General features: G+C 41.1%; 1 protein-coding gene across 1 annotated transcript in view; it reads right to left on the bottom strand.

Annotated features, from left to right (window-relative positions):
• Window positions 1–3,361: 3,361 nt before the first annotated feature.
• LOC129699874 (ALK tyrosine kinase receptor-like) overlaps window positions 3,362–14,403 on the bottom strand; it is a 265,553-nt gene continuing 254,511 nt past the window's right edge. Inside the window, exons 18-21 of the mRNA XM_055640014.1 lie at window positions 13,733–13,834; window positions 11,951–12,085; window positions 9,694–9,784; window positions 3,362–6,762 (exon numbers count right to left, since the gene is read on the bottom strand). Coding sequence (XP_055495989.1) covers window positions 5,944–6,762; window positions 9,694–9,784; window positions 11,951–12,085; window positions 13,733–13,834 — 1,147 coding nt within the window. The 3' untranslated portion in view covers window positions 3,362–5,943. The remainder of the gene's footprint in view (window positions 6,763–9,693; window positions 9,785–11,950; window positions 12,086–13,732; window positions 13,835–14,403) is intronic.

Here is a 14,403-nt window from a genome sequence, read left to right as displayed (position 1 = left end):
GGGAGTTTGAAGGATGCCTTAAATAAATTGTTAAGAACTAAATGATTTTTTTATTAATAATAATAATAATATGTAATGGTGTGTAAATGTACTTAATAAAGGTACATTGGTATAACTGCTGCTGAAAGTTCTCATTCCCAAATATGCATTTGCTAAAATTAACACATATTTAGTCTAAAAAATGTACTTTCGGCAGCAATAATCTTAAGATTGAAATCATTATCATTGTAAAGTGAGATATTAATTTTTACAGTGCAACCATCCAATGGCAAATTATTGTCCACGATTTCACCTGAGATGTCATTGCATTTAAAATAAAAAATACTCATTAATGCCTCTATTGAAATAGCTGATAAATAAATTCATACAAATGTATTAGGCAATCTTACAGCAATAATGTAATTTTTACATTTTATTTATTTTGATTTTAACATCCAGCTTTTTAAAATACATAACTTCAAAACCTATTCATTGTAACTGATAACTATGCTCCATGTAAAACAATCAAAGGGCCATGCACCTAAGAGTAACTTTACAATGCCAACTGATCACCAGGGAGGAGTTGCAACCGATAAATCCTATGCAGAGGTTGCACATTGACACCACCATGTTTTAAGAAGTAATGAAGTAAAATGGCTTGGTGACCATGCAGTCAGTAATGAGCGATCTTCACTATTGACAAGAAGTTTTTGAACAGTGTAGAAATAGACATAATGAACATTTACATTTTTTAAAGATTCCAGTGCCTTCGGTAGAAGTGGTCGCTCCCTGCAGCTTGTAAATCCCGACCCAGTGTGGAACATTGATCTTTCAATCTGTTTGCTCTCTGTCAGTAAGTTCAAATTGTTGCTTTTGGCTTATCAAAAACTGGCTTCCTATTTATTAACAGATCAGATCTCTCTGAGGCAGCAGAAAGTTCAGAGCATCAAATGATAACCTTTTTTTGGGGAATGATGAGATGAGTGTACAAGTCTAACCCAAAGTGTCTCACAGGACTTTTGCACAGGAAATGTATTCTATCAGGGAAAGAAAATAGATATTCACATTTTATGGAACATCAAAACTTCTCAAAGTGCTGAACACAATCAATTATTTTGGGGTGAAGTAAATGTAGGCAAATGTTTCTTTATAATCGGAAATGATACTTAAATAAGTAATAATCAATATTCAGGCACACACACTCACTAAACTTCACCCCATCCCCTAAAATACCGACCTTTCAAATTAAACAAGAGGAAGGAATGGTAAAGAAGTGAGATAAGATTTAACAATCATAACCAGAATTGGGAAACATTATTCTGGAAAGGATTAAAACAAAGTGTATTATATGATGAAGATACTGGTGTATTTCTTGTGAAAAGTCAATAAGGAATATGGTGGAATTTTCAAGTTGATTCATGAAGAAGGTACTGGCTCAGTGGATTTAAGATTATTTTGCTGCTTCTTTTGTTTCCCTACTAACTTCATGAACTCCAGAAACAGCAGCTTTGAGTTGAAACTCAAGGAAGGCCAGGGAAGGGTACCTCCCGTTACTACCCTCAGCCCAGCAATGGAAAGTGACAATGTGGCATGCATGTTGGAGCCTGGAGATTTGCAAGTTTGGTGGGTGACCTGAATGCGGGGAGGAATGAGTGTTGTGCGGCTGGGGCACAATGTGGGCGTCAGACAGAAGGTGAATGGCACAAGGTGTCTCCTGTGGACGACTGATAAAGGAGAGAATCTCTGCTACATTGCTGATCCTACTCTAGACTTTAACTTACTTTAGACTTTAGAGATACAGCACAGAAACAGGCCTTTTGGCCCACCGGGTTCATGCCAACCCGCGATTACCCTGAATGCTAGTATTATCCTACACAATGAGGACAATTTTTTTACAAATTTACCAAAGCCAATAAAACCTACAAACCTGTACGTCTTTGGAGTGTGGAAGGAAACCGGAGCTCCCCGAGAAAACCCATGCGGTCACAGGTAGGACGTACAAACACCGTAAAGACAGCTCCTGTAGTCAGGGTCAAACCCGGGTCTCTGGTGCCGTAAGGCAGCAACTCTACCCCTATGCCCCCGTGTCGCCCTCATGCCTTATTAATATTCCTATTAATCAGTAATCTGAAACATTTACAAGCAAATGATGTGCAGGAGTTTCTGCTGACGCTGCACTGAATGCATAGAAAAAAAATAGATGGAAATTTTACCCCACAACACTTTAAAACATAGATTCATCAAAAGTAGAGTGCTACCTAGCACAAAGCTTGGATTGCACCAAGACATTTCTGGACATGTACTTCAAAGTGGCATGTTATAATCTCCAATGCATTTTACAAATTCTTTACCCAAATCGAACCCAAATGAGGCATGAGGGAATTTTACCTAAATCCCGGGTATTCAGAATTTGACCCGCTGTAAGGTGGCAGATTTATTGCCACGACACTGTGCTGCCCATACTCGCTCAAAAGGAAATTTGAAAACAAATGGCCTTACAGCGCCAGAGACTCGGGTTCAATCCTGACTATGGGTGCTGGTGTTATGTACGTTCTCCCTGTGACTCCCGATGGGTTTTATCCTGGTGCTCCGGTTTCCTCCCACATTCCAAAGACATGCAGATTTCTAGGTTAAGTTGCTTCTGTAAAATTGTAAATTGCCCCTCGTGTGCAGGATAGTGCTGATGTATGGGGTGATTGCTGGTCGGTGCAAACTTAGTGGGCCGAAGGACCAGTTTCCACACTGTATCTTTAAAGTCTAAAATCTTAAGGAGATGGGTTTGCTTTTCAACCTCCTACCAACCCTCATTCAAAATGTATCTTTTATGTAAATTCAATATTTTCTAGACAAATTTCTTATCACTTCTGTCCTGAATGGCCAATTTATTATTTTCAGATTATAGCTACTAGTTCTAGAAGCCCAGCCTAGGAAAAACATTGTCCCAACAGTAATCCTGTCAAACGCCAGTGAAATGTTTTATATTAAATGAGATAATCTCTCATTCTAAATTGAAGAAGGTAGGCACAATTTACTTATTCTCTCCTCATAATGCAAACACACCATCCCAGGAATCAGGGAAGATGAACCTTCCATGATGAACCTTAGTTGCATTCCCTCCATTGTAGAGGGGTCTGGAGAACAGAACTGGACAATAATCTCTTAAAAACTACATTCTTAAAAATATACGTTGTAATGCTCTGGGTGATTTCCTTGCCTCCAAGGCTTGGTAATGTAGGACACCATCTTCAAGATCTAAGTGAACCGAAATGGAGTCGGCACTATTTAAGAGGCAAGGGATTTTCAATAAAGAAATGTAGAGTTATTCAATAAAGATAATGATAAAGTTATTCAATAAAGTTGGGGATTGACAGATTCTTGATTCTGAAGGGAGCCAGAGTTATGGGGAGAAGGCAGGAGAATGGGGGGGGGGGGGAATTAGATCAGCCATTGTTGAATGGCAGTATAGACCTGACGGGCCAAATGGCCTAATCCTTATCCTAGAACTTATGAACATGATATAGTTTGAATATCTAAATCACTAACAACTATAAGGTGCCTATGCAACACAAATTGTATAGTTAAAACACTTAAAAAGTACATGCATGTGGAAAGAGGAGAATAGGGCAGTCACACTTCCACATACTAATAATATAAATATTATTATCTGGTCAAATCCAAGGCTGTGAGCTTGCTGAAACAACACATCAATTTTTAACAAGATTCCATTTTGTGTACCATAGTTTTTGATCGGAGAATTCATAACAATTTTTATCAGATGTTACATTCTATTTAAATGAAGTGCACGTCCAAATTAGTTTACTAGCAAAAAATAAAATAGCAACTACTTATGCTTAACATTGCAAATATATGATAATTCTGAGATACTGAGCAGGTCAGACTGCATCTGTGGGGAGAGAAGAAGTCCATGTTTCATGTGAATGATCTTTCACCCGTGTATGGTCATTAAACCTGAAACACTAACTCTGACTGATCTGCTGAATATTTCCAGCAATTTTGATTTATTTTAGTTTATAACAAATATCCATTAACATCAGTGCTTCATGAAACATTGCTGTTTGCTGGAGAATTTGAAAGGAATTGTAAATATTTTAAATGCAGCAATTGTGATTGAGAAATAAATTTGGATTAGAGGTAAATAGATATCAAATATGATCTGAAGTAGGCACCTGGATAACAGAGTGGTTTTTGCTTGTTTGTACGCGTGGGAATAAAAACTTGTTTGTCTTTTCATTCCAGCCTTAAGATAATAGTGTCATAGAGTCTTATAGCATGGGAACAGGCCTTTTGGCCTAACCTGCCCTCACTGGCCAACATATCCCATCTACACTAGACCCACTTGCCAGCTTTTGGCCCATATCCCTCTGAACCTGTCCTGTCCATGTACCTGTCTAAATGATTCTTAAACATTGCGATAGTACTTGCCTCAACCACCTCCTCCAGCAGTTTGTTTCATACACCCACTACCATTTTCGTGAAAAAGTTATCCCTCAGTATCCTAATGAATCTTTCCCCTCTCACCTTGAACCTACATCCTCTGGTTCTCTACTTCCCTACTCTGGGTAAATGACTCTAGTGATGAGCAAAAGGTGCAGAATATAGGCCAGTATCTCAACATACTAAATACAGGACTAGTGCAGTATGTGTAGGGAGGAACTGCAAAAACTGGTTTAAACTGAAGACAGACACAAAAGGCTGGAGTATCTCTGTGGGTCAGCAGCATCTCTGGACAAAAGGAATAGGTGACGTTTCGGGTCAAGAACCTTCTTCTGAAAAAGGGTCTCGACCCAAAACGTCACCTATTCCTTTTCTTCAGAGTTGCTGCCTGACCCACAGAGTTACTCCAGCCTTTTGTGTCTGTCTACAGGACCAGTATCTTGGTATCCCCAACTTCTTGGTCTTGTGAGAATCCGAGCCATCATTCATCCCTTTCGGTCCATTGTATGGTGGAAAGTTGCAGCCTCCATGTACTGGAAATTGCTCCAATCCTAATATCACAGATAGCCTGTATTCGCAGTCTGATGATTTGTTGTAGCTTGGTTCTAGATATTATCTTGGTGGAACTATCTTGGTGGTCTGAATCAGAAAAAAAGGCATAAACCCCTGAAGATAAAATCAATTTTTATTTTTAACTTACATGCACTTGTTTACAAAGTGGGCTGCGGTGTATCGCTTACACCTGGGGAGAAGGTACACCCTCCCTGGACAAATACTTATCACGGTATGTTGCAGCATCCTGGGTCTAGTGGGCATCTGGATTCCAACTCTTGTGTAGTGTGAGGGTGCCTGTCATTTGTGGAGGTGATACCCTGACACTACACTGAGTGCGTTAAATCACACATGTTGCACAAAGACCTTTTCATGTTGGTTTTGGTCTATTGTAAAAGTGGCTACCCTTCGAAATTGCTGTTAAGTACTTTGAGACGTTGAGATTGTGAAAGGTATGAATGCAAACATTTTCTTCATTTTGAGATCACAATGCCCCTCATAGACTTAAATTCCGATCTGCCCCTTCCTTTGATGTTGTGGTTCCTACCTTTTTGCAGAGGAATTAAACCCAACAAAATTAGTGACAAATTCTGTCTTTCGGATTTAGCTTGATTTGGAACCTTTACTGAAAAAAACCATTATAAATGAACTCACTGGGTACTGAAATGGCTTACTTACAATGATGGCCCAAATTTGCCAGTATGTATGCTTGATACTTTCAAATACATTGGCTGTATTGGATACTTTCCAATGCATTAGTGGTATTGGGGATAGACAGACAGTTGGACATAAATAGACAGTTGTATTGGAGCATACTTTGCATTCAGTTATGTCTCGCATTATATTTTTTGGACAAAACAAGAACCTGTGCTAGTCCTGTGAGCCAAATGGTACTTGCAACTGCTTTTATTAGGTCTGACACTTGCCGAAATAAAACCATCTTTACGTTTACCTCCATTACAGTATAGTAACATTTACATCCTCTGCTAGAGAGAGTCCCGAGTCCCATGTGGGTATATTGGCAACAGGATGTACACGTGGGTCCTGCTGGATGGGTAAGCCCTTGCTAACATGTGAGTTGTAATCTTCCTTACAAGAAGCACAAGCAGATGTCGATTCAGAAGACAGTCCTTGGTGATGGTGGTTCTGCTGCTGTTGGAAGGCATAACTCACATTCCCACATGGGAACTGGTGCAGCCGGAACAGAGGCACATCCAACGTGTTGGCCACGAGGGAAGAAGGTTCTAGAACAACCGCGGAGGCCTGCAGCCTTGGCGCTGGGATGGGAGCAGAGGGAACGCTGCTGCTGCTGGCCCGGAAGCCAGAGTCCTCTCTGTCGGGCGGTCGGTTGTCAGTCAACGTGCTGCAGTTGATTTGCACAACAGGTTTTTCCGTGAACCAAGACCCATAAGTCGGGTTCCAGAGGTTGGTTGGTTTTTTCCGGGAGCCCCTACCTTGCTGTAGCGCGGAGGAGCTGTTCATTTGTGAGTATATCTTGTTGACATGAGGCCCCCCCTCTGCTGGACCTCCAGCAGGTACAGCGGCCGTGTCGTTGGGAACGAGTCTCATTCGATGCTCACCAAGGCAGAGGCTGGTGGGACGCTGGGGTGACGGGGACGGGTCAGTGGAAATGTGCTCATTCTCCGTCCCTTGGGCAGGAGAAACCAACAGTGGTGCCAATCCATCAGGGTCATCTGGTCGCATGGGAACATTCCCTTCTTCTTCTGCAGGAGGTCCGTATTCCACCGGCAGCAAAGTGTTAATGACATCTGGATCCTAGGGAGATTGCAACAATGAATTCTTAACCACGGAATCACAGAACACTTAACAAAGAACATCAGTGAACTGCTGATGAAGTCAGGAACAGGGTACTGATTGTGGATGGTCAGCCATGTATGGTCACAGTGAATGGCGGTGCTGTCTCGAAGGGCCGAGTGGCCTACTCCTGCACCTATTGTCTATTGTCATCATAATGATGCCTGGATTTTGGAATATTCGCTACAAAGAGAGTTTACTCTGGAACACCAGAGGTTGAGGAGAGACATGATAGAAGTTGATACAATTATGAGAGGCAATAATAGGATAGACGGATAGAACATTTTTTCTAGGATGCAAATATCAAACATTAGAGGGCATAGCTTTAAGATGAGAGGGGTAAAGTTTAAAGGAGATGTGCTGGGCAAGGTTTTTAACAGAGAGTGGTGAGTGCCTGGAATGCTGCTCTGTCAGAGCTGGTGGTGGAGGCAGATAGGATAGTGGCGTTTAAGAAGCCTTTGGATAGACACATGGGTATGCAGGGAATGGAGGGATCTGAATTATGTGGAGGTAGGTACATAATGGTCTTGGCATCATGCTCGGCACAGACATTGTGGGCTGAAGGGCCTATTCCTGTGTTGTATTGTTCTATGTTCCATCTCAACTTGAAATGTTAACTCTATTTTTCTGCTCCCAAATGCAGATTTTTGTGCTTAGTATTTATAACATTTTCTACATTAAATTAGATTAGGGAAGTAGAACTACCAGATCATTGTGATGAGAGGGGAAATATACAATAAGAGCTTGAGGGGAAACAAAGGATGGTGAGTATATGGAATGAGATGCTAGAGAACGCAGTGGCACAGTGGCGCAGCGGTAGAATTGCTGCCTTACACTGACAGAGACCAAGGTTTGATCCGGACTATGTGTGCTGTCTGAACGGAGTTTGTGCGTTCTCACCGCGCCCTGCGTGTATTTTCTCCATTCGCTCCAGTTTCCTCACATACTCCAAAGACGTACACATTTGTAGGTTAATTGGCTTGGTAAAATTGTAAATTGTCCCTAGTGTTTGTAGGATAGTGTTCGTGTGCGGGGATCGCTGGTCGGCGCGGGTCGAAGGGCCTGTTTCAGCGCTGCATCTCCAAACTAAACTAAACTATCGCACTATTTAAAGGACATTTGGACAGGCACATGGATAAGATGGGTTTAGAAGGTTTAGAAGGATATGGGCCAAATGCAGGTAGGTGGGACTAGAGGCACAGGGTATCTTGGTTGGCGTGGGCAAGTTGGGCCGAAGGGCCTGTTTCCATGCTGTGTGACTTTGATTCTATGCCTGCAGTGAACCCAAGGGTGCAGGAGTGCAGATACCCATGGGGAGCAATCCCAGTGTGAAGAACCATATTCTGGGAAGGAATTGAGTAAAAAAATATTTTTAATAATTTGTATAACTCTGAAAAACAAAAATTAGCCAGATGCCAAATAATCTACTGCCTAACAAGTTATCTTTGCCACTCACAACTAGCAACACCACAGTGTTCATTTAACTGAAGATCATCATATCTTGGTATTACACTCTCTCACCAGGTGGGCCTTGGTTACCAGCCATCTGCAAGTGCTGAGCCATAGAAATCCGCACACGATATTCTAGCTACCCCTCAACAAACTGAATTGTTAACGACACAGAGGGAAAATATTTGGTTCAGGCAGCATTTCTGGAGAATATGGGTAGGTTCAGATTGTAACCCTTCTTCAGACGGATTGTAGTAGAGGGGAGAAAGTGGGCGCAGTACACAACACTAACCTCCATTGTGAATTATAGACTATCTTTGATTGCACTAAGGACTTTTTTGCACTAGTCGTGGAGCATACAGCATGGAAACAGGGGCTTTGGCCCAACTTGCCCACACAGACCAACATGCCCCATCTACACGGGTTCCACCTGCCTGCATTTGGCCTATTATCACTCTAAACTTGTCCTATCCATGTACCTGCCGGAATATTTCTTAAACATTGCGATAGTCCCAGCCTCAACTACATTCTCCGCAGCCCGTTCCATACCCACCACCTTTTGTGTAAAATAATGACCCCAGAGGTTCTTATTAAATCTCCCCCCACCCCCCACCTTCAACCCATATCCTCTGGTTCTCAATATTGGGGTTATTACGTATTGATGTTGTCTTTTTTATACATTATCTATGTGTATTGTGTTTACAGGCTTGTTGTGCTGCAGCAGGTAAGAGTTTTATTGTTCCATCGTTGGTACAAAAGACAACTAAATACTCTTGATTTGACTATGGTGTTCCATTTCTGTTTCCTGCAGGCATCTTTAGTTGGGCACTTTTGAAAGTTATGATTAAGCCTCGCCAACAGTCTGTCAGTCCCTTCCTTCTTTGTTGTTTTTTTAGTATGTGTTAAATGTATGTTTTAGTGTTCTTTTGTTTGTTTTATGTGGGGGGGTCGGGAAAACTTTTTTAATCTCTTATCACGACGGAGATGTGACTTTTTTACATATCGTATCTCCATCCGCACTGCGGCCTAACCGAGGAGTTGGCGGCATTTGTTGGAGACCGACTTCGGGAGCTCCAACCGCGGGAGCTTCGACTGCTCCAACGTGGGAGATTCCACCGCCCAACAGCGAATGGTTTGACCCAAACAAACCGCAGAAGAATAAAGGGGAAGAAGATTGGACTTTATTGCCTTCCATCACAGTAAGGAATGTGGTGAATGTTTATGTTACCTTTTATGTAGTTGTGTGTCTTGTTGCTTTTTTTTAGCATGGCTGTATGGTAATACGAGTTTCACTGTACCTTAATTGGTACATGTGACAATAAACTGACGTTTGAACCCTTTGAACATTTTATAGGATTCATAACATTATCCTATTCCACTCAAGGATCAAACTGACATTTGCAGGGCTAGATCAATGTAGTTTTGCCTTGAGATTATAATTACCTGTGTACAGTAATCTATTCTTTCCAATATGGTTGCAAAATTGGGTCTGTCTTCTGGCTGATGCTGCCAGCACTGAGTCATTATTCGGTACCTGAAATAATAAAAATTAAATTAGGAAGAATAATTTTCCAGGTTTCTAGTATTTACTTCCAGTTTTAGGATACGATAAGATAGAAGTTTACAATTAAATGTATTTATTTTTTTACATTCCCTGTTAATTTCTTTCAACCTTGGTAATACTGCATCATTGTAAACCTGGCGTTTTCACTAAGTTACTCAACGAGCTGGTCATCTGGAAAATCATCATCTTCCGATGCACCAATCTAAACAGCATGTGGCACCATTAAGCCCTTTGAGTAGTAATTTGTGCCTTTACGGTGACAATATGATTGTGGCTGGGTAGTGCTTATTTAATGGCATTTACCATTGGCCTCTTCAGGAAGCAATAACGGATGTCTAGGTATATATTTGTGCACAGCTGCAATTTCAACTTGCAATAAACCTTCAGAGTTATTGCAGAAGATACTTGAAGTCTTGTTATCCTTCAAGACATGGGAAGAGGTGACAGCCCTACATTAAACAGACATCAACGTGGCTCCTGATATAGTCAAGGCTGGAGGTCAATATTTTTGGTACTTCAAATCTTGATCTGTGGGCAGAAACAAAGCTACACATTGACACGTTAATTATCCATTTTGTTCTCAAACCATTCCCAACATCACTGACACAGGAACAAAAAACATAAAACAGCTTGCAAATTCCCTTTAATTACAGGGGCAAAGTTAAAGTAAAATTTGGTGTGATCTGTCAGCTCTGTGATCAGGACCATGGATTACTAGAGGCTAAAGACTCTAATTATTCTCCCATTCTCAAATGACAATTCAAATTATTCTAAGTGGCTACTAAGAAAGTAATTACCGGTACATTTTTTTCAGGTGTATGTAGATTCTGGATTATTTCAGAGCTAAATACATCTTCCAGCAAGCCAAACTTGCATGTGTATCCCTGTTGACTTAACATTTTCTCAATATACTAATACTTAGTTCAATTCCTTTATTGTACTATATATATAAACAGAACATCCACACTTTAGACTAGAACACTACAACTGTTTTTAATTTATTTTAGTACCTGAGATTAGGTGATGAAAACCAATTTATGTTTAAAATTCAATCCTCTATAGCACAGCGCGGGGCAGCCTATGTATAGCTCTGACTACATGAAACCTTTCCAACATACATAGAAGATTGCATATAAGATTATACAGGATACATTCAGTAATGCTGCATCTCACAGTAGATAAGTCAAATATGAGATACAGCATTACTGAACGTATCCCCTATAAATAGAATCATCTAAATCCCTTCTCCAATTGGAAGACATGCTCATGTCATAAGAGCAGAGTTAGATCATTTGGCCAATCGTCCTCTCCTATCTACCTTTCCCTCTCAACCCCATTCTCCTGCCTTCACTCGACAATGCCTCACACCCATACTAATCAAGAACCTATCAATCGCCACCTTAAAAATATCGATTGACTTAGCCTCCAGTCTTCTGTGGCAATGAATTCCACAGATTCACTAACCTCTGACTAAAGAAATTCCTCCACTTCTCTTTTTAAAGATCCATCCTTTTAGTCTGAGACTATGGTCTCTGATTCTAGACTCCTCCACTAGTGGAAACATCCTCTCCACATCCACTCTATCCAGGCCCTTCACTATTTTGTAAGTTTCAATGAGTCCCCCTCATCTTTCACAACTCCTAGTTAACGTCAATTTTAGAAGTGAAAGGTCATCTAACTTGTTCGATTCACCTCTACCCCAATGTCCCATTGAGTATATTGTGCTTTGTGCAATGCGCTTCAATGCTGAGAACTATATTTTGCACTCTATATCTTCCCCTTTGCTCTACCTATTGTTCTTGAGTTTGAACTGATTGTATCTATGTATGGTATATCTGATGTTTCGATAGCATGCATTACAAAGTTTTTCACTGTACCTCGGCACAAGTGACAATAATAAACCTAAACCTCGGATAGACTAGAGAAAGTGAGATTTTTCTACATGGTAAGGAAATAACCTAAACCTAATCAGTGATCTCTGCGCACAAACCTGCAAGTAGCTTCACCTGCGTGATGATGATAAAATAAAATTATACCAGAGATTGCAAATTGAGGGTTTGCACACATGAATGTTTAATTTGTCCGGCGAAGACTTCTGGAGAGAGATGCAGAGCAGTTTGAGAAGAATGTACGTACACTGGGCCAGGACAGTTCTTCGGGGGGTCCATTCGGCCACCATTAGTGACAAACTCCAGCACCTCTTGGTTACTCTTGCTGGGATATGGCATGTACCCGAGTGAAAAGATTTCCCACAGTAACACTCCGAAGGACCTGCAACAAAACAACAATGCTCAGTCTTCCAAAGTCCTGCGGTGCAAAGGCACTGCGGGAGATTCATGCAGTCACATGGAGAACATGCAAACTCTGTGCAGACAGCACTTGAAGTCAGGATTTAACCTGGGTCACTGGAGATGCGAGGTGCTTTTGTGTTGAGAGAAATGAGACACTGCTGTTAAGCAGGTAGATTCAATGTAATGAATGCGTAAGCAAGAGCAAAGGAAAGATATATGTTTACAAGTCATCAAGTAATGAAACCAGTTCATTGGCTATATTTACGAGGGAGTTAGATGTGGCCCTTGTGGCTAAAGGGATCAGGGGGTATGGAGAGAAGGCAGGTACAGGATACTGAGTTGGATGATCAGCCATGATCATATTGAATGGCGGTGCAGGCTCGAAGGGCCGAATGGCCTACTCCTGCACCTATTTTTATGTTTCTATGTTTCTATGATTCCTGGAGTTCATTTGTTACACACAATGTGAGGCTTTAATGTTAGGAATTATTTTACATGCTACAATTCAAACACACACTATGTTATTGAATTTCTAGGCATGATAACTAAAAAGCAGTGAAATGATGGTCCTCTGGCTCACCGAGTCCACGTGGACCAACGATCACCTGTACACTACCACTATCCTACACACTCAGGAGGATTTACCATCTTTAAAAAAGCCAATTAGTTTTCAACAAATATCACAGGAGAGACTTCAGCTGCCTGAGGAAAATTAAATGCATGCTGACTGTCAGTTATGTTCATCTCCATTCCTGTCTTTTTTAAAGCATGTTGATTCTTTTAAAGGTGAATTTTGGTACTCGTCAATATGACAACTGTCAGTGCTGAGGAATGAGCCTTCCACAATCACTATTTAGCAAAGCCATATGCCAATTAAAGCTGAACTGTATTTAACCTAATTTCAGAAGAGTCCCTTTTCTCTCTCTCAAAAGCACCAGTGGGATTTTTATTTCACTCCTGGAACAGTTTCCATGCTTCCAACAGTTTTATTTTACTCCCAATTTCCTCCAGGTGCCAAAGACATGTGGGTTTGTATGTTTGTGTGCAGGGAGTGGATGCGAAAGTGTGATAACAGAACTAGTGTGGAAACAAGGAACTGCTGATTAATACACAAAGGGACAATGGGTGCAAGAATTTCACCGTGCATCACGTAAGTGATAAGAAACAACCATTGAGAACCGTTGACTTCATGATCACCATTGGCAACAATGACATTCCTTTTAAGTAAATATTGCAGAGGCATCTGATGAAATTTGAACCAAAATAAAGAACAGTGCTCAATCCAAATAGACTTCCAATTTCTACAATCCATGAGAGATTTTCTCCTTTGTAGTCTGTTGCTTTGCATTTCTATCAGCTTAAAAATGTTTCAAAATTTAAGAAACATTTAGACAGGTACTTGGACAGGATAGGTTTATAGGAATATGGCCAAACGCAGGCAGGTTTGACTCGTGTAGATGGGACATGTTGAGCCGGTTGGGCTAGTGTGGGCAAGTTGGGCCGAAGGGCCTATTTCCACGCTCTATGACTATGATTCTAGACATAAACGCAAGGCATGTAGTTTCAGTGGTCATCCACTTATTTTCACATTTAGGAAAGACACATGTATGTATTGGAACATACATACCAGGTGTCTGTTTTTGAGGTAAATATTCCTTCCAAGAAAGCTTCTGGTGGCATCCACTTCACTGGGAGCATGGCACGTCCTCCCTTCCTGTAATAACTAGCCCTGCAGGGTAAAATAACAAGCACCAGTCAATCCCACAGTTATTGAGTCAACAGTCAGGAGTGAAGAGTGTTTTATTGTCATATGTCCTGAAACGGAACAATGTCATTCTTACTTGCAGCAACACAACAGATATGTAAACATAATACTATGTAAATACCATAATATAAAATAGTTCTGTATATACAGTATATACTGATGGTTGTAGGGAAATAGCTTATCTTGAACCTGAAAGTTACAGTTTTCAGGATCCTATACCTTCTTCCAGATGGCAGGTGTGAAACGAGTATGGCCAGGGTGGTGTGGGTCTTTGAGAGTGTGGTCAGAGTGGTGTGGGACTGATGACGTTGGCTGCCTCTTTGTGACAGTGACTCCTGTAGACCCCTTTGATGGTGGGGAGGTCTGTACCCATGTGGACTGGGCAGTTCACCACTTTATTCAATCTTCTTCATTCCTGGACATTTAAGGGTGAACTATGCCATGATGAAACCAGGGCAATGTACTGAGTTTTGCTGAGCCTTGGCCTGCCCTGTCGGACTGTTGCTATGTCCGCAAGATCGATCGATCGATCG

This window comes from Leucoraja erinacea, chromosome 8 (genome assembly GCF_028641065.1).
Source record: "Leucoraja erinacea ecotype New England chromosome 8, Leri_hhj_1, whole genome shotgun sequence".
Lineage (NCBI taxonomy): Eukaryota > Metazoa > Chordata > Chondrichthyes > Rajiformes > Rajidae > Leucoraja > Leucoraja erinaceus.
The sequence above is the reverse complement of the archived record's forward strand: the minus strand, read 5'-3'. Positions and strand labels throughout refer to the sequence as shown.